The 23,173-nt window shown below is 54.6% G+C and overlaps 8 protein-coding genes across 8 annotated transcripts; 4 read left to right on the top strand and 4 right to left on the bottom strand.

Annotated features, from left to right (window-relative positions):
• Nucleotides 1-607: 607 nt before the first annotated feature.
• Nucleotides 608-1,123, bottom strand: W97_08580 (uncharacterized protein; the record flags this gene model as incomplete). Its single annotated transcript, XM_007786447.1, has 2 exons — nt 608-927; nt 1,009-1,123. The coding sequence occupies 2 exons, from the start codon at nt 1,121-1,123 to the stop codon at nt 608-610; spliced, it is 435 nt and encodes a 144-aa protein (XP_007784637.1).
• A 647-nt stretch (nt 1,124-1,770) lies between these two features.
• On the top strand, nt 1,771-3,709 carry W97_08579 (uncharacterized protein; the record flags this gene model as incomplete). The annotated part of the gene is made up of 4 exons (XM_007786446.1): nt 1,771-2,333; nt 2,391-2,531; nt 2,587-3,325; nt 3,374-3,709. The coding sequence occupies 4 exons, from the start codon at nt 1,771-1,773 to the stop codon at nt 3,707-3,709; spliced, it is 1,779 nt and encodes a 592-aa protein (XP_007784636.1).
• A 50-nt stretch (nt 3,710-3,759) lies between these two features.
• W97_08578 (uncharacterized protein) lies at nt 3,760-5,510 on the top strand (the record flags this gene model as incomplete). Its single annotated transcript, XM_007786445.1, has 3 exons — nt 3,760-3,812; nt 3,883-4,122; nt 4,181-5,510. The coding sequence occupies 3 exons, from the start codon at nt 3,760-3,762 to the stop codon at nt 5,508-5,510; spliced, it is 1,623 nt and encodes a 540-aa protein (XP_007784635.1).
• Nucleotides 5,511-6,463: 953 nt separating this feature from the next.
• W97_08577 (uncharacterized protein) lies at nt 6,464-8,014 on the bottom strand (the record flags this gene model as incomplete). The annotated part of the gene is made up of 1 exon (XM_007786444.1): nt 6,464-8,014. The coding sequence occupies one exon, from the start codon at nt 8,012-8,014 to the stop codon at nt 6,464-6,466; it is 1,551 nt and encodes a 516-aa protein (XP_007784634.1).
• A 2,088-nt stretch (nt 8,015-10,102) lies between these two features.
• W97_08576 (AFG3 family protein) lies at nt 10,103-12,972 on the top strand (the record flags this gene model as incomplete). Its single annotated transcript, XM_007786443.1, has 2 exons — nt 10,103-12,080; nt 12,158-12,972. 2 exons carry the CDS (start codon nt 10,103-10,105, stop codon nt 12,970-12,972), a joined length of 2,793 nt encoding a protein of 930 aa, XP_007784633.1.
• A 1,257-nt stretch (nt 12,973-14,229) lies between these two features.
• W97_08575 (uncharacterized protein) lies at nt 14,230-15,668 on the top strand (the record flags this gene model as incomplete). The annotated part of the gene is made up of 4 exons (XM_007786442.1): nt 14,230-14,533; nt 14,595-14,833; nt 14,894-15,005; nt 15,079-15,668. 4 exons carry the CDS (start codon nt 14,230-14,232, stop codon nt 15,666-15,668), a joined length of 1,245 nt encoding a protein of 414 aa, XP_007784632.1.
• Nucleotides 15,669-16,818: 1,150 nt separating this feature from the next.
• Nucleotides 16,819-18,435, bottom strand: W97_08574 (uncharacterized protein; the record flags this gene model as incomplete). Its single annotated transcript, XM_007786441.1, has 3 exons — nt 16,819-17,103; nt 17,183-18,378; nt 18,426-18,435. The coding sequence occupies 3 exons, from the start codon at nt 18,433-18,435 to the stop codon at nt 16,819-16,821; spliced, it is 1,491 nt and encodes a 496-aa protein (XP_007784631.1).
• A 3,663-nt stretch (nt 18,436-22,098) lies between these two features.
• Nucleotides 22,099-22,913, bottom strand: W97_08573 (uncharacterized protein; the record flags this gene model as incomplete). Its single annotated transcript, XM_007786440.1, has 2 exons — nt 22,099-22,844; nt 22,910-22,913. The coding sequence occupies 2 exons, from the start codon at nt 22,911-22,913 to the stop codon at nt 22,099-22,101; spliced, it is 750 nt and encodes a 249-aa protein (XP_007784630.1).
• Nucleotides 22,914-23,173: the final 260 nt, after the last annotated feature.

The following is a 23,173-nucleotide window of genomic DNA, read 5'->3' as shown; positions in this document are numbered from 1 at the left end:
TGGCGCATGCCTGCAAGATTTGGGGACGCTGATGTTGTCCGTACCAGCGGCACATCATTCGAGGGCCAGTTGAGGATGGAAGACACGAGGTGGTTATGAGGGCAATCAGGTATGAGATCGTACAGTGCGCCACAGGGAAGCAAGCTGCGAGACGAGATCCGCCAGCGGACAAGGACAGCAATGAACTCCCTAGAGTTGCTGGCAGACAATCAATAGTACAAGGTTAGAATGGGATAGAGTAACGAAAAGAAGTACGTCTATCGGCTGTGCGCCGTCGCTCTCGGGCTACGACTGTTCTGACCGGTTTTTGACTGCAGCGTGTGCCTTACAGTCTCGATATACACCAGCACATGTTCAAGAAGAAGCTCAAGGCGAGTTAGACGGGTATATTAGAAAAAGAAAAAAGAGAAAGAAATAACAAAACAAACCACACAGAGAATACTTGATCTAAGCAGCCGTTTAACGGTACTCGCAAAGGAGCCAAAACAACGCAATCTAATCCGTCTGGTATCTTAGCCACATCTGGTATATCCGCCCCAATCAACCCTATCACCAGGTAATCCTCACACCACCAAAACGCCGGGGCTCGTAACTCATTCCCCTCCTTCTACTTCTTCTCCTCCTTCTTCCCACCCCACAGCCCCCCCAAATACCCCCCCGCGCCCTTCGCCCCTTCCGTCACCTTACTCCCACCCGCCTTCGCATTGTCGACGAGCGGATCCGTCACACCTCCAAGCGGACCACCATAGCTCCCCTTATCGTCCTTGCCGCCGCGCTCGGCGCGGTTGATGCCCTCCTTGGACGCCATGTCGCCGATGGGTTGCGCGAGGCCGCCTTTGCCGACTTGGCTGCCGACGAGGTTGTTGACGCCGTCTTGGAGGGTGTCGACTTGTTTGATGCCGGTTACTTTGGACTTGTCGAGGGTGTCTGTTGGGGTTTAGGATTAGTTGGGGGGTTTTGAGATTTTCGGAGGAGACGATGAGGAAGGCAGGGAAAAGGTGGGTATACCTTTGGTGGCATAGGACGCCTTGTTGTCGTTGCCGAAGTACTGCAGATACTTGTCCTCGACCCAGGGGACCCAGTTCTCGTACTGCTTGTTGTACTGCTGCTTTGTCCACTCCATGTTTGCTGGCGTATCGTGCTTCCTGAGGATGTGCTTGCGCTAGGATATATCTGTCTGAGGACTGTCTTTGTATGAGGACCGTTTTGCGAGACGATGCGACGCTGAAAATCTGCCTTATCTGGGAAACAGAGAAGCAGGAACAAAACGGCGAGCTGCGGCAGGGTTAAAAGGCCCGCTGGCCGTCGCGCTACGCGTCATCATGCGGGCTGGGAGCAGGCTTGATCTGAACTTGTGGCCCAGTCACACTGGGCAGAATGGGAGTGACAAGACGGGAAGAACCCTGGACGTTGAGTTGAGGTGGGCTGCAGTGTGAGGTCATCGGATGTGTCCTGGGTAGCCACGTGATTTGGCGTCTACATGGCTCGCGTCGGGCTGGGGATGACGTTCCCCGCAACTCGGCATGTCTTCTTGGTCGCTTCTCGAGACAAATGCACGTTCGGTGGATTCTGTTTAAGGTGGCTTCTATCATTTTCCTCTGGCGACGCTCTGTGCTAGCACATCAATCGGCGGCTAGTTCGTAAGTGGACACGTCTTTCGAACCAACTAGATCCAATACTAGCACTGCGGAGTTCCCTGTAACGGCGCGCGCTATACTCAGATGTGCTAACGTCTTCTAGTCATAAGTGAGGCTGTTCGTCTAGTAACCAATGGCCGATGTAGCGGGAGTCATCGACTTAGGGAGCGAGCCGGAAAGCGACGGAGAGAGGGCCAGTCATGCGCCAGAAGCTTCGACTGGAGCTCCGGCATTGTTGAGTGAGAGTGATGGGAGCAGTCTTTATGGATCTTCAGGGGACCTGAAAATGGACATCCTGGACTGCCTTGATGCCGTCCAGTGTGTCGGATCGTTTGCGACTCTCGGAAAGCTGGATGGAATCGTAGAACCGGACATATACATCAATCTTTCCGCTGGCGCCACACACGTACATGTTCCGCTCTTAGAAGAGCATGCAAAAGCCATCATTGCCGTGAGCCATCAGGCGCCATTCGGCAAAGGAACCGAGACGATCATCGATGCTTCAGTACGTAAAACCTGGGAGCTCAATCACAATCAGTTTGAATTGCGAAATCCGGAATGGCAGCAATACGTAGCCCAGATTGCGAAGAAAGTGGCCGCCGAGCTTGGTATATCCAGAGGGACAGGAACGTTTCAGGCGCAGCTGTACAAAATGTTGTTGTACGAAAAAGGCGCAATGTTCAAAGCGCACACCGAGTAAGTACAGCAGACTACAATACGATAGTATGGCTGCTGTTGCTGAAATCAGGTCAGTACGGAAAAGGTGCCTGGTATGTTCGGAACACTGGTTGTCTGTCTGCCATCAAAGCATAAGGGCGGCGCTGTAGCATTACGGCACAAGAAACAGACCAAGATGTTCCGCACTGAGGACTTCAAACAGTCTTACGCAGCTTGGTTCGTCGCTTCCCCGTGACTCCGGTCTGGATTACCTCTAACTCCTTCATCACAGGTACTCCGACGTGAAGCACGAGGTCACCGAAGTGACATCCGGCTATCGCTGGGTTCTTACCTACAACCTCGTATACTCCGGTCACGTCTACGAGCCGCTTTCGGCTGCAGACAATACTCGCCATGCGAGGTTCCTGGCTGCTGTTTTCGAAAATTGGCGGGAAGACATAAACAACGATGAAAACGATCATGTGTACACCGGCGATCCTCCGCCCGAGGAATTAATATACCTGCTAGATCACCAATACACGGACGAAAGTCTCCGTTTCAGCGCACTAAAAGGCAAAGATCTTGTCAAGGCGCAGTTGCTGAAAGATTCATGCGATCAGGCTGACTGCTGCGTTTACCTGGCAAGTCTCGAACGCAAAGTCTATGGTGGCGTCAAGGATGATTACGATGAGTACTATGGCCGTGGTTTTGGCTATTATGATGACGAGGAATCCGAAAACGGAGACTCCGAAGATGAGAACTCCGAAGACGAGCCCACAGACTGCTCGAAAGACCGCCCCACCCGCCGCTATGCCAGTGATTTCCATGAAATCATAGACGAATGCGACAAGTCGTTGAAACTCAAGCGTGTTGTCGATTTTGCCGGGCGAGTGGTTGGGACAGAATTTGATGTCGACGAGGACAACATCATCCAGGATGAACCTTTCAAGGATCGGGAACCGGACGAGGAGGACTTTGAAGGGTATACAGGGAATGAGGGGGCGAGTACCACCCACTGGTACCGGAACACCGTAAGTCTGGGCTCTGTCAATCCCATGTATGTTGCTGATGTTCTGCAGGCCCTAGTCTTAGTGCCCAAGGAATACGACGTATCTTTCCGCCTGCGGCCTTTCGCCAAAGGACCTAGGTCCGAAGGAAGACTGGAAGAACACTCCTTACAAATCGACGGGGTTATACAGCGCCTCGAAGAGAAACTTGGACGCGATCCTCAGAACAAAGATCTGCAAGAAGAACTCATTGAGACCTGTCGGTTTGTGATGGGTCACAACATCGACCATCGGCAGCGTATTGACGGACGATGGGGCCTGGAGAGAAAGGAGCGGTTCCCCGACAGCACTGTTGGAGAGGTTGTCAAAGCAAGCTTGCTCCTTCGGAAGCCGGCCTGCCTTGTTTAACAGTGCAACGCGAGCCGTTGACAAACACTTACCGCTGAGTTGCTTCTCCGATGTCGGGGCGCTCCTTCGAGCGTGCGGCTTTGCGGCTCTACGCAAAGGGTAGGTAACAGTAATGCAGAGGAGCTGCTTTTCGCGGAAAGGCAAAGATTGTTGACTTGACGATTATAAAACAGGCTAGCCAACGCCCTGAAGCCCATCTCCACGGTCCATGAAAGGGTTGAAGCAATACAAAAGATCGAGGGAAGTGACAGCGCAGGGCAAACCGAGCGCACTACGGACCCTGAATTTCTCAAATGGGCTACCGAGCAGCTCAAAGAAGTGTTGGCGAATCCTGAGCAGGTCCACAAGCAGGATGGTGTTGCACTGGCGGATCTCATGAGGTGGGAGCACAGCGATGACTCTTTGTTCGAGAGGTGAGCCATGTCCAATCGACGAAGCAAAGATCACCATGGGGCTAACATGGTGTAACAGTATGGTCGTGATGGCAAAGAAGTACGCCTCAAACACGCCGTTCGTCGTCTCGTTACTGGCTACTATGCCAAGAGCAGATGACACCCACAAAGGAGCATGGAGGGACATCCTGTCGGAAATGCTCCAGATGTTCAGCCTTTGTCACGAGCCGGAGCCCGAACCGGCACCAGAATCGGCACCTAGATCTAACATTGGATTGGGCTACGGCTCTCGCGGGGTTGTACTGAGCGAAGGCACTTGGGGGGTCGCGTATCCCAGTCGTCTTGCAATGGCCACGTACCCATCGATTTATGGCGTTCACGCACCAGCTAAACCTCGTAAAGCACCGTTCGATCCGAAAGCCATGGCGGAGCTGTTACGGGATTGCCTTTCAGAGAATTTCGAACCCGAAGCGAAGACCATACTGGACAAGGTGGTCTCTGACGCGGACCGCATTAACACTAGTGACTTCCACACAATGTTACTTCCCTTTCTGAAGGAGGTAGTCCTTGTTTTACGAGCGCAGAGTGTTCCTCTGACGGACTCTCGCTTCCAGGCTCTCTATCAATCCGTGATCAATTCATACATCATGCGGTACGTTGGCATGGAGCCTGCTCCGCCTCCAAATTGGACCCGTCCTCCAGCAGGCTGTGGCTGCGCGGATTGCGCCCGGCTCGATGAGTTCCTTGTGAGTCCCACGGAATCAGTTGGCCGCTTCTCAATGGCGGAAAAAAGGCGCAAACATCTGCACTACCAGCTTGAGAGCCAGCGTGGCGATTACACCCAGGATACTGAGCGCACACGCAGTCCTTACACGCTAGTCGTGACGAAGACGAACAAAAGTTACAACGACGCATTGCATAAGTGGCAGGCGAGGAGAGAGGAGGCTCGTTCTGACATTAGGGCAATAGGGGATAAGAACCTGAGAGCGTTGCTGGGAGATCGATACGCAGAGTTGACACAGTTTACTGCAGTCACCTTGCCCGAAGCCGCAAGGGTGCTGCCTACGACTCGGACGCTACCTCCGCTACCATCTGTAAACAGGGCGCACAACACACGACCGGCCAAGCGGCAGAGATTGGATCATGGTTACCGTCCGGGGCCTCCGCGTCCCGGGCAACCTTACAGTCAACCGTGGGGACGAGCAGCACAAGGTCCTTCTAGCACATATAGACCATCAGGAGCTGCGGCAGCGCAGCCGTTGGCGCCTACTTCGGGCAACCAAATTCCCCCTATGGCGGATGTATCGAGGCCTACTGGTTTACACCCTGGGTCGACGACGCAGAGCGTCAATCCTATCAGAAAGAGAAAGGCGATCCCCGAACTCGTCGACCTTACCGGCGAGGATTGAGAAGGCATCGGTCTCGCCCCTCCGGGCTGTGCTTGTACCAGGGGGCTAAGATTGAATACTCATGGCCGTGGGGTACTCCGCGTAGCACATAGTCGTCACGCCGAGCCCTTGGATCGGTTTCAGCCTGCCTTCCAAAGCCACCCGACGGTGAGGCATCTCGTGCGAGGACCCACTCGAGATCGTCTTCGGTAAGCAAACCGAACCACTGGATGATGTCCGAAGCAGGATTCTTGGAGCCGGAGTTTCTACTCGCCCGTGCAAGGTGGCTGGCAGTTCGTCTACGCGTCCAAGGTCTCTCGACGGTCTGAGGACGGACTAAAATGACGCTACCGGTCGGTACACATCATTTAGGTGCGTAGACCAGCAATGCTCCTTTTAGCCCGCCCTTGGTCGGTTGTTTGTAAAGGGGAACAGCGGATAATCGGACGAGGAAGAAGATTCGATCGTAACCGTTGCTTTCCGTAGGGCCAACAATGGTTCCTTCTACGGACCTGTCTAGGTCTGATAATCTCATGGTGCAATGTTCTATTCTCGGGTCACAGCTCATGCGCTCTTTAGTAACTGTTCGCACAGCGGAATACTCGCACATTCTGGAATTTGCAGAAGTATTGTAGAGGCTGGAAATATCCCCCCTTTGTGAAAGTGCGGTTTGTGGCGTGACCCTTGTTTCATTCTATGCTATAACTCACAATTGCTCAACTTTGTATTACATTCAAGACCAGCGGCAGCAGACAAGGAGTGAGTTATCTCTATTCGACTGGTGCGGCGGCCATAAGGCAGGTTTGTACAAACCGTCGGGCCTTGTAAGTCGCCGGTCGCTTCATATCTAACTTTAGGGTTACATCCGCTCATCCATCCGAAATGTTCCGTCAGCTATCTCCCGCGTGGCCCCGTCATACCAGAACACGACGCCAGTCGCTTTTGCAAACATCGTCCAAATCATCAACACATTTTCACCTACCATAGGCTTCATCTACAAACGCATCCCATTCCCTCTCATACTCCCATGCCGCCCGCCCGCTCCACAGCAATCCATGCCTCCTGCCGCCCCAGAACTCCAACACCTCGCCGTACAGCCCAAAAATAGCGCCCCGGATATCACCAGCGCCCGAGAAACTAATTTCCCCACTGTTACTCCGCGCGAAAGACAGCTGTCCCGTCTCGGCTTCCCGGCCTCGCCAGCCGAAGGGGAGAGAGACGTTTGGTGTGACTTGCGTGGTCGGGATGCGGATGACGCCGCTGAAGGGCCCGAGCTCGTAGGAGCCCCAAATGGTGTCGGTCTCGTGGTCGACTTGCAACAGAAACCGGAGGTGCGAGATGTGGGATGGCCAGCCGGCGGCAATGGTGGGACAAGCCATGGTGTAGACGCCCGATACGGCGATACTGGAATCGGGATTTGGTGGAGGGATGGGGTCGTCGAGGTCTTCATTCTTGACTGTGGGCTTTGGCTTTTTGACGGTGGGCTCTTTCTTGACGGTTGGCTCTTTCTTCACCGCGGCCTCTTTTTTGACCTTCGCTAGGGTCTTTTTGGACGGTGGGTCTATCGGGTGTCCGGTAAATGGCGCCGGCTCGTCGTGCTTAGGTTTCCTCTTGCTTGCTACAGACGTATGCGCACCTCTTCTAGCGGTTTGTTTGGGCATGGATATCTGCGGCGATGCTTGGGGCTCTGGGCTTTCGGGAGCCGGCCTGCTTGTTAGGGAGGTGCGGTTGAAGGGCATGCTTCTCCGGGCGGTTTGTTTGGTCCTTGCTTTCGGCGCCGGAGCGGCTTGAAAGTATTCCGCGCTCGTAGGCCCCAACTCTGTGGCTGCGGCTTTGCTCTTCGAGGCTGATTCGGCCTTCTGCCCTACCACCTTCTTCGCCGCGGGCTTCTTGTCTGTAGATGTAGGTTTCTTACTCGCCGTTTGCTTCTTGGCCGTAAATGCCTCTTCGATGTTGACCGCTATATCCCCAACCATAACCGTGACCTTCGTCTTCTTCATGGTGACGCTGGCCGCGCCGGCAGGGGCGTCTGACTGCTTCCGCTTCTTGGTAGTGGCTGGTGCATCCCCAACAGCAGCTTCCGCCTGCTTCCTCTTCTGGCCCACGCCCACACTCTTCCCACTGCCCTCCCCACCACCTGGCACGCCAGCCCCTTTAACCGCCGCCTTCGCCCTCCGATTCTCCGCCGCATACTCTTTCCTCAACTCCTCTTCCAGCCTCTCCACATACTTCGGTACCTCCAGTTTCCCCGTGTTCAGCGCACCCAGCAAGCGCACCTTCGCCGCGTTCTTGTCTTTGGTCGGCGGGAGGCCATAGTGCCGCAATTGCGCCTCGTACCAGTGGCCCACCTGGTCCTTGGTAACGCTGTTGTTGGACTTCTTGTTGGTGAAGAGCTCGGGCCGAAGGAGGACGGTCAGTTCGGCGACGCTGGCGCGTGGGTGTCGGTTTAGGTTGCCGACGTCGGCATAGAAGGTGTCGTGGTAGAGGAAGCCGTCGCGGGAGACAGGAGGGGCGAAGGCGCTCATGATTGTGGGGAAGTTTGCTAGGGGTTCAAGGCAGGGCGCCGTGTATGGATTGGCGGTGGTAGGGACGGGGTTAACGGAGTAAACATATAGTCCAACATCGCGGGTCTTGGCGTGGTGGTGAAGGTGCACGGGCGAGTTTCATCTTATCTTACATGAGAATCACGTGAAAGTTGGAGGCCATTTGATAGCAGGAATACTACACGCGAAGACCTCGACTCCACCTAAATCGGCTCTTCTAACCGTCTGACAGCCCATTGGCAGTGGCATGAGTCATTGTGAACCTGATGGCTTGACAAAGTAACCTGCACAATGCACATATACAATACTAACAACGGAACGGAGAGTACTTTGCTTTGTCCGGTCCTGCCACTCCTCACTTATCACGACTCTTTTATGTGAAATATCACCAGATGTCAGCGCATTGAACAGAATGTACCATGTTAGCTATATTTTTTTCTTTTTTTGAGGGCTTACTAGGAACATCAGTGCCTGCCTGATTGTGCTAGCCGACTATGTCACCCCGTCCCGCCTTTCTTTCGCGCCCTTTTCGCACCCTTTTCCGCTTACCTTTCGCAAGTCGCTGATCCTGTTCAGTCGCTCTCACAAACCCAACAAGCATCCCCTTGGTGTCTGCACGAGCCGTTGCGGCACCAGTCATCGTCTTCGTCATTTCTAGAGCCACACCTGCAGCAGGTCCACGTCTGTCCAGACGGAGGTGGAAGAGGAGCCGCGACGACATAGTTGTTCTGGCCTTCGGAGGCTTGAACTGGGGCGGAAGATGCAGCCTGATGTGCAAGTGCCACCAAGGCAGCGCCGGTTGGAGCACTCCGTGGCGTTTGATCCTTAGTAGACTCCATCGGAAGCAGAAGTTGATGACTTTGATACCGGATGTGATGTTGGAGGCTTAAGGTGTGTTTCTGGTGATTCGTTGATTGTTCGACTCCTCACTTCTAGTGTGAACCGATGGGTAAAAAGTTCTTGACACGGAGTCAGAGGCCTTTATAAAGCAAACTGAATCGGCATTGTTGACATTGAGCCTGTGGTGGCGCGACATTGACACCAGTGTGAAGCTGGTGAGGGTGCGAACAATGCATTGTATGCATTGTCCTCGATATAGTATCCGTCTGTCAAGATAGGAAGACCGAGTAATACGCCTCACCCATACTTTGAAGAACAACAGGGCGTGGCACTATAAGGATTTCGAGTTTGAAAATTGCCAGTGAGAAAAGTAGAGGTTGGTTGAGGGTTGGCTAGCATAACATTACCTATACGATGCGATGCGGGAGCCAATCTTGGCGACCCAACAGAACATGAGAGCCATAATAGCAGAAAACACCGTAGAAGGCGGCATTCGCCCAGGCTCCATTCGTCGGCAACTCCGGTGCGTGTTCAATGCGTTGTTTGCTGCAGGGGGAACGCATGTGCAAAGATCGTTCCGGATTGATAAAATCAACCGGGTGTCGGAGGGAAGCACTCTTGCTGGACCGCTGAAAAGCCTAGCACGGTAGACGGGACAAAGAAAAGCAGAAGCACGTCACGTGATTACGCGGCGAGCGATATTGAGTGCATGGTGATCGGGTAACAAAGAGTTCTGATGGAAACGGAACGGACTGTGTAGACTTAGGAAATGAGAAGGACCCCGTAAGAAGATAGCGCGGCCAAAGAAGACAGCATACAGAGACTATAGCAATAACATTGTTCCATCCAACCACCTAGAGCAGCTCGAGTCTGCTTTTAGCCATCCGTAACACATGAAATGGTTATGAGAGGCATTTGGTAGTCGGCTGATTATACTCGGTTTTAGTGGAAACGGCTCTGTTTGGAGAGGATTAACATGATGATCATAAAGACAGTGGCTGAAGTCAAAAGAGAGGTTCAGATGGCGTGCGGAACATGCCGAGGAAGCGAGCGGCGCTGGCGGACAGTTTGACAGACCCGTCATAGATCAGTCATGCACGCGTTCAAGTGCTGCAGAGAGTCGCCTTCATCAACCTAAACTTCATCGCCTTCACTCCCACGGGCTGAGGCTGCAGCGACTTTGTCTGACAACTTCCAGCCATCTCTACCTCTCTCACCCTCGCTGCAGTTATGACAACCTTTCTTCGGCGGTCCGGCGGTGTTGCACGACTATCACGGCATAGCATCGAATCCGCCTCCCGCACATCCACCTTCTCGCGCTGTCCGTCTGGCCTGTCTAGATACACCTGTGCAAACCAGCGGATACGAGGGTATGCGACCGTCAAGCCCGAAGATCCCAAAAATCCCAAGGGGCAAAATAATGGCAAAGAAGGTGCGGCAGACAAGGACGTAGCAGAGGGTCAGGACAAGCAGGCGGGGAACTCGGCACAAGGCTTTGATCAGTTCTACAGTGGCAAGAGCCCTATATCGCCCTCGCCTTCGGACGCGAAGCCTGATGGGTCCCGCCTAGGCTATACCAAGCTATCGCCGGAGGAGGAGAAGGCATTAGATGACCTGCTCGGCAATTTGAAGACTGGCATGCCTGCGGCGCAAGCCAAGGAGGTTGAGAAGGCTTTCCATCAGATCAAGGAGGAAGGCATACCCACAGAGCTTCGCGAGGTCATGAAGAGCATGGAGAGTGGCACACCGATGGACCTTGCAACAGCCGCAAAGCTTGTCAGGATGGTCACTGGGATGGCTCGCAAGGCAACAGAAAAGGGCGGACCTATGGATCAAGATTCCACTATGCGGCTCCTACGGGAAGCGAAGGAGAGACTGGAAGGGAGCCAACCAAAACTGAAGGATGAGGTACCGAAGCAAAAGGCTGGGGCACACGATCCGGGCCCAGGAGAAAGTAAGAGCAAGAGCCAGGGCAGAGGCAAAGAGGGTGGCAATGGTCCGTTCAGAGAGTTCAAGGTCGACACGGGCACATTCCTCACATCGGCTTTCGTTGCCTACTTGCTCTTCCGAATGGCTGTACCGGGTGAGAACTCCAGAGAGATAACGTGGCAAGAGTTCCGGACAACGTTCTTGGACAAGGGTCTCGTGGAGAAGATTGTGGTGCTTAACCACAATCGCGCGAGAGTCTATCTACACAGAGACGCTGTCGCCGCAACGTACCCTGATTCACCCGCTGCACACGCCAACTTCCACTACTACTTTACCATCGGCTCTGTGGAGGCATTCGAGCGAAAGATGGACGAGGCGCAGTCTGAGATGCGGATACCCGGTACAGAGCGGATACCCGTAGCCTACTCGGATGAGATATCATGGTTTGGCACGTTCCTGTCCTTCGGCCCTACCCTCCTCTTCATCGGCGCCATCTTCTGGCTCTCAAAGCGCGCCGCATCCGGCGCAGGCGGTCAGAGTGGCATATTCGGCATGGGCAAGAGCAGAGCCAAGAAGTTCAACCACGAGACAGATATCAAGGTCAAGTTTTCGGATGTTGCCGGCATGGACGAGGCGAAGCAGGAGATCATGGAGTTCGTCAGTTTCTTGAAGGAGCCAGGCGTCTATCAAAAGCTTGGCGCAAAGATACCACGTGGTGCAATTTTATCCGGCCCACCTGGTACTGGTAAAACACTGCTCGCGAAGGCGACAGCTGGCGAGTCACAAGTGCCCTTCTTCAGCGTCAGCGGTTCCGAGTTTGTTGAGATGTTCGTCGGTGTTGGTCCGTCTCGAGTACGAGATCTTTTCGCGAACGCACGCAAGAATACCCCCTGCATCATCTTCATTGACGAAATCGACGCCATTGGCAAATCGCGAGCAAAGCAGAACTTTGGCGGTGGTAACGACGAGCGAGAAAGCACACTAAACCAGATTCTGACGGAGATGGACGGCTTCAACACCTCTGAGCAGGTTGTCGTTCTTGCGGGCACTAACCGACCGGATGTCCTTGACAAGGCGCTCATGCGCCCAGGACGCTTCGACAGACACATTACGATTGACAAGCCCACGATGGATGGCCGCAAGCAGATCTTCGGCGTCCACCTCAAGAAAATTGTTACAAACGAAGATATCGAGCATCTCCAAGGCCGGCTCGCGGCGCTAACCCCCGGCTTCTCTGGTGCTGATATTGCCAATTGTGTCAATGAGGCAGCCCTCATTGGTGAGTTGTCATTCATCTGGCATTCATCAGTTCGATTCATAACGCTAGAATATTTGCTGATATGTATGGTGTGACAGCGGCCCGGGGCAAAGCCGACACGGTAGCGATGACCCACTTTGAGCAAGCGATCGAGCGTGTAATCGGTGGTCTCGAGAAGAAATCACTCGTCCTCTCCCCAGAAGAAAAGAGGACTGTAGCCTACCATGAAGCTGGCCACGCCATTTGCGGCTGGTACTTCAAGTATGCGGACCCGCTGCTCAAAGTCTCCATTATACCACGTGGCCAGGGAGCTTTGGGCTACGCACAATACCTGCCGTCAGGCGACACCTACCTAATGAACGTACACCAGCTCATGGACCGCATGGCCATGACACTCGGCGGCCGAGTGAGCGAGGAGCTGCACTTCGACACTGTGACGAGTGGAGCTAGCGACGACTTCAACAAGGTCACCCGTATGGCGACGGCTATGGTCACCAAGTTCGGCATGAGTCGCAAGATTGGCTTTGTTTACTTCGAGGACGATAATCAGCAGCAGCTACACAAGCCTTTCAGCGAGGAGACGGCCAGGAACATCGATATCGAGGTCCGCCGCATCGTGGACGAGGCGTACAAGCAGTGCAAAGACCTGTTGACGGAGAAGAAGGACCAAGTTGGGATCATTGCGGAGGAGCTGCTGAAGAAGGAGGTGCTAAGTCGAGACGACATGATCAGGCTACTGGGCCCCAGACCTTTCGAGGATAAGGGCGAATTCTACAAGTACTTCGGATCCAAGGGCGATCGAGAGGGGAGTCCGCAGGGCATGCCGGGACCGAGTGCCCCGTCGCAGCAAGACATACCGGGCCCTCCAAGTGGGCCGTTGCCGACGCCTAACATATTCAAGAAGCTAGATTGAGCGTTGTCATAAGACTCGGGTAATTCATCAAGTGGCGCGCTAATTGGAAAAGAAGTAGTCATCGTCTCGCGACGACCCCGCGTCGGGTGTCGCGCAGATGGAGGGTGTGGCTGATATCCAGGTGCTGGGAGACGTTTTGCGCGTGCTTCAGCGGTGCACGCTCGGCAAGCATTGCAGGTGTTTTGTTTACTATATCGACTGCTATCAACCTTTCCACTCTATCTTCTGTAGCCATATTCACTAGACGGGCCGCCTTTAACCGGCGCCTTGTAGCATACCGGTGTCGATGTACATGTCGCGTAGTGGCGTGGTACAAACGAGTAAAACGACCTTCTCGGCATGGCAGAACGCGACCACCGCCTCGTAAGACGGTGCTAATAACGTGAAGCATCTATATATACTGGTCACTGCGGACCACTCTTCCCTTTGTGCCGAGCCTCAGCCTTCGTACATACAAAGAGCTGAACGTCTGAACACAGCCTCAGTAAGTGCGGATGAACTGCCAGTCGGGCCGGCGATGGCCGGTGACGCTATCAAGAGTTCATGGATTGAAAATCCCGAGGACTTTCTGTTTCACGCTCCAGGCGCTTGCCCGCTATCCATATCACAGCGCACAAGCACAAGGCCGATGATGTCCAGATCGAGCAGTTGGTGGCCCCCAGGTCGTCTGCGGCTGCTGGTCCTCCAAAACACCTCCTTCATCCGGTTAGATCCTACGGCCTCCCGCATCATCCTTGCACGACGTTTTGAGACGCCTGTCCGAAATCTCAGGGGCGACGGCTGGACGACGGCTAGGCGCCTGGAAACGCCCCAATCGATCGGTGCGCTGGGGCATACGGCGAACCTTCCGCGACACAGAGATGACCCGCAGGGGGGCGGTTCGGGGCGGCTCCAGCCAATTAGTGTATCATCCCCAGGAATGCCATTATATGATGCTTGGCACTATGGTGAACTTGGCGCCGCAACAGCAATCATGCGGACAATCACTCGAGATGGGCTAAAGCAGTCCCTACGCCGCTCTCGGAAGGTCAGACAACGATGTCCTGCTATCTTACGGTTGGTAACTCTCCTGCTTATTTCGTCTTACTTGACTTCAGTAGCTTCATTTGGTAATTGGTGCATCTAGACTGTGTTGCATAGGTAGTACAAGTAAGATGCCGGCGTCGCCCCCACAAATAAAGGCTTCAGGCCTCCCAGTCCCGTTCTCTATCCTCAGGCTCAGGACTGACGAACTCCCTCTTCGCGTCATCCGTTATCATGAAGTCCCTCATTCTCACTTCTCTTCTGCTGTCCTCGGCGTCTGCCGCAGCCGTCAACAAGAAGGTCAGCTATGACGGATTCAAGGTCTTCCGTGTCTCCGCTGGCGACAACCTGGCCGCGGTCGAAGACACTGTCACGGCTCTCGGCCTCGACAAGTGGATCGATGGTGCTGAGAACACCGGACATCTCGATGTCGTAGTTGCACCGAAGCAGCTCCAGGCTTTCGAGGAGGCGGGCCTCAATTCTACGGTCATGCATGATGACTTGGGCGTCTCTATTGCGGCGCAAGAACAGGTTTCAGGTATGTATTGGGCCCCTACTATGTTCGAGGTTCATTTCGCTGACCTGCCTTTCCTATCTAGCTTTTGCTGCCGCCGATATCACCTTCTTCAACTCCTACCATCCGTACGCCGAGCATGTGCAGTTCATGCGTGATCTGGTAGCGAAGTACCCCAACAATGCCGAGATCGTCACCTCCGGCACCACGGTCCAGGGCCGCCCCATTACCGGTATTCATATCTGGGGTGCCGGCGGCAAGGGGACGAAGAAAGCTGTGGTCTTCCACTCGACCGTCCATGCACGCGAGTGGATCACTACCATGGTATGTCTCCAGTGGTGGCACGTCACGCAGCTTCAAGTGCACTGCTTACCCCTCGTTTAGGTCAGCCAGTACACGGCATACTTCATGCTCTCCTCGTATGCCACCGATGCTAGTGTCAAGGCATTCGTCGACAAATACGACTACTACATCTTCCCGGTTGTGAACCCAGATGGTGAGCCTCTCCCACCAGAAGACACCTCTTGTTCCTCAATTCTCCTCCGATGACTCTCCCTAACACCCCTCAGGCTTCGTCTACTCCCAAACCACCGACCGCCTCTGGCGCAAGAACCGCGCCACCAACGCCGGCAGCTCCTGCATCGGTACAGACGTGAACCGCAACTGGCCCTACCAATGGGTCGGCAGCGGGTCCTCCACAAACCCGTGCTCCGAGTCCTTCCGAGGGCCCTCCCAAGGCTCCTCCCCCGAGGTCAAGGGCCTCTACGGCTACCTGAACCGCCTGCGCGACACCACCGGCATCAAGATGTACATCGACTGGCACGCGTACTCGCAGCTCTTCATGACGCCCTACGGCTACAGCTGCACGACCGTCTCCGCCAAGAACACGGAACTGCAGTCCCTGGCGCGCGGCTTTGCGACGGCGGCGCAGGCGCTGTATGGCACGCCGTTCAAGACGGGCCCGATTTGCAATACCATCTATCCGGTTAATGGCGACAGTGTGGACTATGCGAATGATGTTAGCAGGGCTGAGTATACGTTTACGGCTGAGCTGAGGGATACGGGCACTTATGGGTTTGTGCTGCCGCCGAATCAGATCGTGCCCAGTGTTAGGGAGGCGTGGGCTGGGACTGCGTACTTGTTGACCAACCTTCGGTAAAGCGTTGGTTGAGGAGGGCGTTGGAGGGACGGTGGGAGTGCAAAGTAGAGTCCAGGTATATAGTTAAAAGGCTACTTGTTGTCCTCGATGTACCTGCTCATGCGGGTGATAGAAGTCGCTGGCCTCCTGAATTGCCGGAGTCCTACCTCGCTCCGAAATCACCGATATCTATTAGGTTTACCACCTTTCCAAAGATCTTCACTCTAGCCACTCCACCTTTAGATATGGCTTAAACACGCTTATACAGCAGTATATTATAAGGAGCTGCTGCTATTCGTGACTTTCCTAAGCTGACTGAAGACCTATCTGTTCTCTATGCACCTGGTACGGCTCAGTATCATTAGAACTTCTGTGAAAAGCGGACGCGATGCTCGGAGATGAAGATCAACTTCACCAATCCCCGGCATACCGCATCATCACTTCCTGATATACTCACCTTTAGCCATGAAGCGGCTGCCTCGCTGCACAATCAGCTGATGGTAGATGCGGCCTCCAGGCTTCTAGACTAGTGGTACCTCTTTCCAAGAAGTTCACAAGTGCGAGGGCGCCATACGGCTGGCCGGCCTGTCGGCCCGCCTGCGGATGTGTTGGACTGAATGCAGAACAACTGTATCTGTCTGAGGTGTGTCAACGCTTGCACAGCGGCGCAGGGGCTTGCTGCGGCAGGACGCGTGAAGCTGTCACAGCCACAGAAGTGGCCTGGCGTCTAGCACGACTGATCATATTTCTGCTTTGTGGTCGGCGACTCGCTCTTGCAAATGTGCTACGAAGAATCGGATAGGTTCCAACGGGAGACTGAGGAGATGCAGGTACTATGATTTCTCAAACTAGTTGCCCAACCAGGGCTTACACTACCTGGTCCACCGAGACTAAAGCCGTTCGATCATTGGCTTCCCTGCTTAAACTACACGTGCCGGTTGCACGCATGACAAACGACAAGGATTTGAGTGTGACAATAAGAAAGCAATCGAGAAAGACACGCAATGCACGCTAAAGGCCGAATCATTATCCGCTTCTTCCATCGGTCTCCCAACATCATAACATCATTACCTTAACTGCCCTATAACAAGCACGAAAAGCACATCTACGAGGGAAAAATCCACTACGAAGTACAACACACGCGAGATTGGTGAAGGACATCTACAGCAACTCAAAGAAAACATGCGAAGGAATCGAATGAAGTCATGACCGTCGTCCCAGTTGAGGAACTCGCCAGGGACGCGTCGCTGACCGCGGGTTGCAGATCATGCACCGCCAGTTTGGAGTTGCTTTCGACCGACGACCCGCTCTGCAGCTGGATGGGCGACGCATCTGCCGATGGACCCTTAGATCTAGACGAGGCGGAGGAAGCGGAAGACAGAGCTCGAGCGCGGAGTTGTTGGCTCGTTTCCCTACGCCGCTTCGGGGCATCCTTTGCCTTTGGATGCACGTGACACTAGGAGAGCAAGTCAGCCAAAAGAACGCACAATCAAAGCCATGGACCACGGTCTTTCGTAAAGCCGCGGTACACTGACCTTGTAAGCATGCCTGAACCACGTCGTCCCATTCTTACTACTCTTCAGCGCAATCCACCCACCACAGCTCCCACAAAGGCCTTCCCAAGCATCAGGATTCCCATCAATCCGCCTCGTCTCCAGCGGACCTTGGAAGGGAGCGCCGGCGGCGCTAACGCCGTGAGTGAAGCTCTTGTCGTACCAGAATGCACTGTTTTTGAGCACAAGCCATCGACCCGGTTGGCATAGGCCGCACCAGCCCTCGCGTTTGTGGCCATGGCCGCGAACCCATCGCGGTGTGTACAGATCACCGATGAAGCGGAGGTCTTGCTCATGGGGGACGAGTTTTGGGTCAGAGGGGTTCATGTCCTCTTCTGGAGGGTTGGCCGCTTCTTGACGCAGTGAGGAGTATAGATCGGGTGCGTCGGAGAGGGCGGCGAACTGTGACGAGCAGCTGTTGTGCTGCTTCGCGGCGCTGTGGAGGTGGGAGGGTCCTTGAGAAGGGAGTGGTTGAGAAACCTGGGGTTGCGCCATTCGCTTGGACGGCAATCCCGGAACGAAGCTTGGTGGGAACACATGCGGTTGTGAGCAGAGGGCATTGTAAGCTGGCGGCTGTCCGCTCAGAAGAGGGCTCGGAGCAAACGTGGAGAAAGAATGATGCGAGTTGTGCCTCCTGGTGTAGGGTGTGAACCGGTTCTGGACGCTGAGTAGAGTGTGCGAGCTGAGGGGCACTTGAACGGGACCGTGCATGCCAGTAGACCACCGCTTGTTACGGTCGCTGACCATATTGTACGGAGAGGATCGTATTGCGGTATGTGGTGATGGTGAGCCGCGACGGTGGTTGACGTGCGGCGCACTCTTGACAGGGGAGCGCCTGGGGGACGCCATGGGTGAAAACGAATAGAAGGGCCGTTCAGGGTTGCTCCGTGCTTCGTGGTCAGGTGTGCAAGCGAATTTTTCCGAGGCAGACGAATCTTCGTAGGTCGAGAAATCGGCAATCACGCCGCCGCTCGACATTGAGAAGGATGACTCCGACATACGCCGTCCAGATGGTGCGGGTTGACTCGTAGTATTAACATCATCGCCGATGCCGGTAGTCTGCCGGAGGTCTATGATGGACGTGTTCTCGTCAACCATGAAGTCGTAACTATGGTCGAGCAAGTCTGGGTCCGCATTCGAGAAGCCGAAGTCTGCGTATGCCTTCTGGCTCCACAGATCTGTGCCATAATTAGTGCGCAGCTTGCAACATGTCACAGGTACTCACCGGCATTCATTAAGGTATTCTGAGAACAGTGGAGTAGGATGTTGGCCGCTGCTAATTGGTTACCATGGAGGAGGTCGGCAGCCGTGGCATTGGGCCCAGCGACATGTGCAGCGTCCACAGAACATAAGGAAAGACAATCATTTCGTTGAGCATGACTCTGGTAGTCTTCCAAGGTAGAGCTGTCATGTCTTGGGGACGAATACCAGCCGCTAGATCGCGATGCGGATATAGTACTATCTTGTACCCGCTGCGACTGAGGTGGTTGCGTCTGCGTATGGCTGTAAGGGTACATTGCCGGCGCACCACGGCGAGATAGGTTCGGAACGAGGGGAAGGGCCCTGATATAAGATGACCGGTACCTTTTGCATCGTCAGCCCTGCAATCATCTGGACGAATCTGACGATGTAGACAGACAGCTGCGCGCATTAAATTCCGTTGGTAGGCCTTTTCCGGATTGTTCGAAGGATGCGATAATCTAGCGTCTATACAAACTGCACTTTGTGTGTCGGTCAGTTCAGAAAAGGCAGTGCATGACAGCTGCTCAGCCGGGTGTGGCGACGTGCATCCGCACGGATATCCGAGACCTGGGGAAGGGAAGCAAGGGAAGTTGAGCGTCGGAGCACATACAACGTGCAGCCACAAAGAAGAATGCCACTACTGCGTAGGACTTGAGGGTTGCCTCGTGACAGTGACAGACGCGGCCAAACCGTGAAAATCCCAACGAAGGAATGTGTAGTGCGAGATTTGCCTCTTCCGCGGTCAACACGCAAAGGGAGCCTGCCCCAGTAGAAAAACGAATGGAAGGGGTTCGCCGACGGAAATGAGTGACACGGACAAAGGTCTGAGAGAGGGAAATCGACGGGTTCAGTTACCATATTGTAAAAGTCAACGAGCATGACGATATCAACCATGTCCAAAGGTACTTCTGCCGCTGGCAACAGTCTCATCTTCGGAACAAGGCTTGGCTTGAATAGCCCGAAGACAGACGCCTGGGCATGCCCCATCCGCGCTTTGAGTAAGGACAGTCAGAGTGAGGCATTCCGGCGCTTAACCAAAGCGCATCCCATAGCTCAAGAACAGGGCCACGATCGAGCCCTGCTGCGAAGACCGATCTTTGCGTACTGTCCAATGTCAGGCATCCATTGACACCGCATTGGATCGCGGTGATGCCGCTCACTAGCGCACAGCGCTGTTTGAGTATTGGCTCGCGTCACGAAACTGACAAAGGAAGGCTATCGTCAAACCTTAGCCTCACGACCGGCTCGCTCAGACGCTTTTCAAGGCAAGCAAATGGAGGACCGCGTCGTCTCCAGGGGTTGCGACGATGGCCGTGTCGCTGTCGCTGTTCGCGGTCGAGGTTGTCGAGGTGAGAGCATGCTGAAACCTTCCGGGTTCCAAGCGAGCGAAGCGGCATCAGAATCATCCACGCCCTCACCACCGTTTCCTGTCTACCCCAGGACATTTTCCTGTCAGACCCACCACACCATCTGCCGGCGTGGTGGGCAAGTGCTCCGCGCTACGCTATTCAAAGTGGACACGAGCACGCAGCACATGCCCAGACCCGCCTAGTTGCTGCACGTCATCCGGATAGTAGACCGTTTACTCGGAGAACGGCCCACAAAGGGAGCGCTGTACGACATCTACACGTGCAGCCAGCCCCAGTCCCTGAGCCGCCGCCGACTTTTAATGGTTCCTGTGGGCGCGGAATGCGGCATAGCTCGTCCTCCAACAGTCAGACGCAGCCATCCGGCGATGTATCCGAAGCGATGCGTCTGGACTTGGTCCTGCTTCTGAGCATTCCTGGACGTGCAAAAGCACAACAATAGATGTCTCCCGGCCGTTGTCGAAGCATCAATCAAGCATCGACTAAGCATAGTTCTTACCGCGCCCTGTGGCGCCTGCCGATTCAACGGCCACAGGCCCTAGATTAAGGACAGGTACCACAAGATTTCCGTGCTGACGGCTGTGTAAGATGCTTTGGTAGAGCATGAGAAGCGGCTTCTTGTCGGGCGCCAGGTGAAATCCTCATATTTGAGGCTCTCCAGCCTTCGCAGATCTGACTTCCTCTCATCTTACCTTCCCATGGCAGCCTAGAGGTCGGTGAATGATCCTCATTACACAGCGCAACCTCGCTCTCGCCGAAGAAATCATGATTGCTCGCCTTACACACTAATGTACGCCTCTCTCTATAAGGCAACTGATGGCCGGTTGGTGCCTCGGGCGATACCCTACTGGTGCTACTTAGACAAGAAGGAGTTCGTAATCCCATCCATGCGCAAGCTTATCGATGGAATCCTCTCTCCTTACTTCCAAACTTTTATAGTCGCATCATCGTTTCCCGCCTATTATGGCCCATGTTTCGCTTCCGCGTGTTCTACCCTTTTCTTCCTATCGCGGTAATCATACTTGGCTTCAGCAATTTTACCGCTTGAGCGTACTCTCAGGCCTTCACAGCTGCACATGATCCCTTTCCTAGCAGGCCTTAATGATCAGTTTTGTGAAGAAGCGGTCAAACTCCTCAAGGGCCTCGTTTAAAATTTCTTAATGAAGAGTAAGATATCGAGGAGATAGAAGCGCATGACGGCCCAGGTGTTCCAGAAAATTTCAGTGTAACTCCAGCATGCCGGGAAGCGTGATCTTCGTGAGGAGGAACTCAGTTCTAGGTTCTATGTGACTCTGTTCAGCTAAGATTAGAACAGTGGATGACAAGCTAAAACACCAACTGTGCTCCAGCCCACCGCTGCGGTAAGCGACGCGCCCTCAAACCTCACCTCAGCATACCGATTGCTACAGGACGCGACCATGGTACAGCACGATCACCCATACCACGTCTAGTGAAGCAAGATGGAGGAGACAGGCATAGCAATCAAGCCAAGCTGAGGCGCACCACCTGCAGTCTCCAACCCTGCGGAAGCAACGGCGTTGAATATACAACGGACTGGACACGACGCAGCCAGCGGCAAGGTTGCCTTACACCAGCCAGATTCCTTAAGAACGCTAGCCATACGCGCATAGGACTTGTAATTCGCCTGTTTCGAGGACTCTCTAAAATTTCCAGCGCATCGACAAGAGTTTACTCCGCGTGGTATCTGTGGCCGTAAATGCGGCTAATCTAACTCAACCTTTGCACCCAGACTCCAAGGACGATGCGTCGAGTGAAAAGAGCGGGCTGCGGCATGTAATAAGCTGCTGCCCGAGGAGCTTCAGCTTGTCCTGCGGCCGACAATGGGCTCACGATGCGGAATAGACCGCACACAAAAGGCGAATGGGCCTTGCGCTATCCGACTCGAGCCCTTGGAGTATCTCGAGAACGTCCGATGCTCGCTTTTGCGGAAGACAGAACTCGCTGAATGTGGTAACGAGGCACACGTTCTGAAAACACAACTGCCGGGAACCGCCCAAAGCGTATGCAATCACTTCAGAAACGTAAAGTTCCTCAACAGACGCAGAGATCCGGCAACACGGAAGGAAAAGTCTACTTCCTCCGTCGCAGCGCAATTGGGCTGCCGAAGGCAGGGCATCTGGCAACACAGTTGTATACCAACTATTGCCTGCACTTTTTTTTGTCACTGCTATCAACCGTATTAGATAATACTAAGAGACGCGAACTCCTTTATCTACCTTTGAACAGTCGCCGTTACAAACAGTACAGTATTTCGTGGACCGTATTCGCCTAGCCGCACCCACAGTCGGCTTTGCCATGATGCTCAAAGTCGTGCACTGCATGGCTGACCAAATGGTCGAGGTCCTCTGCTTTCAGATCAAGCGCGCTCTTCGCATCCTTCTCCTCGAAAGCCTTGACTGCCCCGAGCTCCTCATCATACAGCACACTCCGCTCAATGAGGAACATGCCAGCGTCCGGGAATCCCGAGCGTATCCGCTGCTCTCCTTCCCTCACGCACTGCTCTGTTTCCACATGGCCGACAGTCCACCGCTTGCCCATCGCCTTCTCCAAACACCCCAAGATCTCATCTGCAGTCGTGATGCATCCCGCAGCGTACAGATACTGGTTCTTGACCAGCTCCCAGCGCTCCACCACTCTCGCAACCACCTCGCCGACCCTGGCCAGACTCGTAACCGCGAACCGCTCCTTCCCCGTGCCGTGCACCGTGGCACTCTGCCACTTGAGATCAAACCCCAGATCTCCACTGATGAGCTTCTGATCGAGTATACAGCCCACAGCGACCCCCACCCACTCGAACTCATTCTCGAACCCACTGGTCGTCTGAACAGAGATGCCCTGTCCGTGCGCCTCGCCGCACACGCAATCGTTGCAGCGCCCATTCGCCTCCCCATCAGTACGCTTATGCCCCTGCCCTTTCGCCTCTCCCTCCTCCGCCTCCCCCGCCGTCTGCATCTCTCTCAGAAACGCCACCACCCTTGCCCTCTCCCTCCCCGGCGGCACCCTCCCCTGCACAGCTTTGTTCAAGCTGTCCTGCCCAAACTCATGCGCAACAAACCGCTTCACGCCCGCCGCGACACACGCATTTATGGTCCGGGTCTGTAGCACAAAGTCCCCCCCGCCGAGGGTGCTGATGACGAGGTCCTGCCCTGTGAAAGCGGCGCGCAGGGAGGGGAAGCTGAAGTCGGTCGTGTGGTGGGTTAGGGCGGAGGCGGGGACGGAGGGGGGGAGGTAGGGGGTTTGGCGGGGGGAGGTTAGGAGGGTTAGGGTGTAATGAGGGCTGCGGTGGAGGGCGGAGAGGATGGTGGAGGAGAGGTGTTGGTTCTGGGATGGTGTTAGTGGGGAT

This window comes from Coniosporium apollinis (genome assembly GCF_000281105.1).
Source record: "Coniosporium apollinis CBS 100218 chromosome Unknown supercont1.58, whole genome shotgun sequence".
Classification (NCBI taxonomy): domain Eukaryota; kingdom Fungi; phylum Ascomycota; class Dothideomycetes; genus Coniosporium; species Coniosporium apollinis.
The sequence above is the reverse complement of the archived record's forward strand: the minus strand, read 5'-3'. Positions and strand labels throughout refer to the sequence as shown.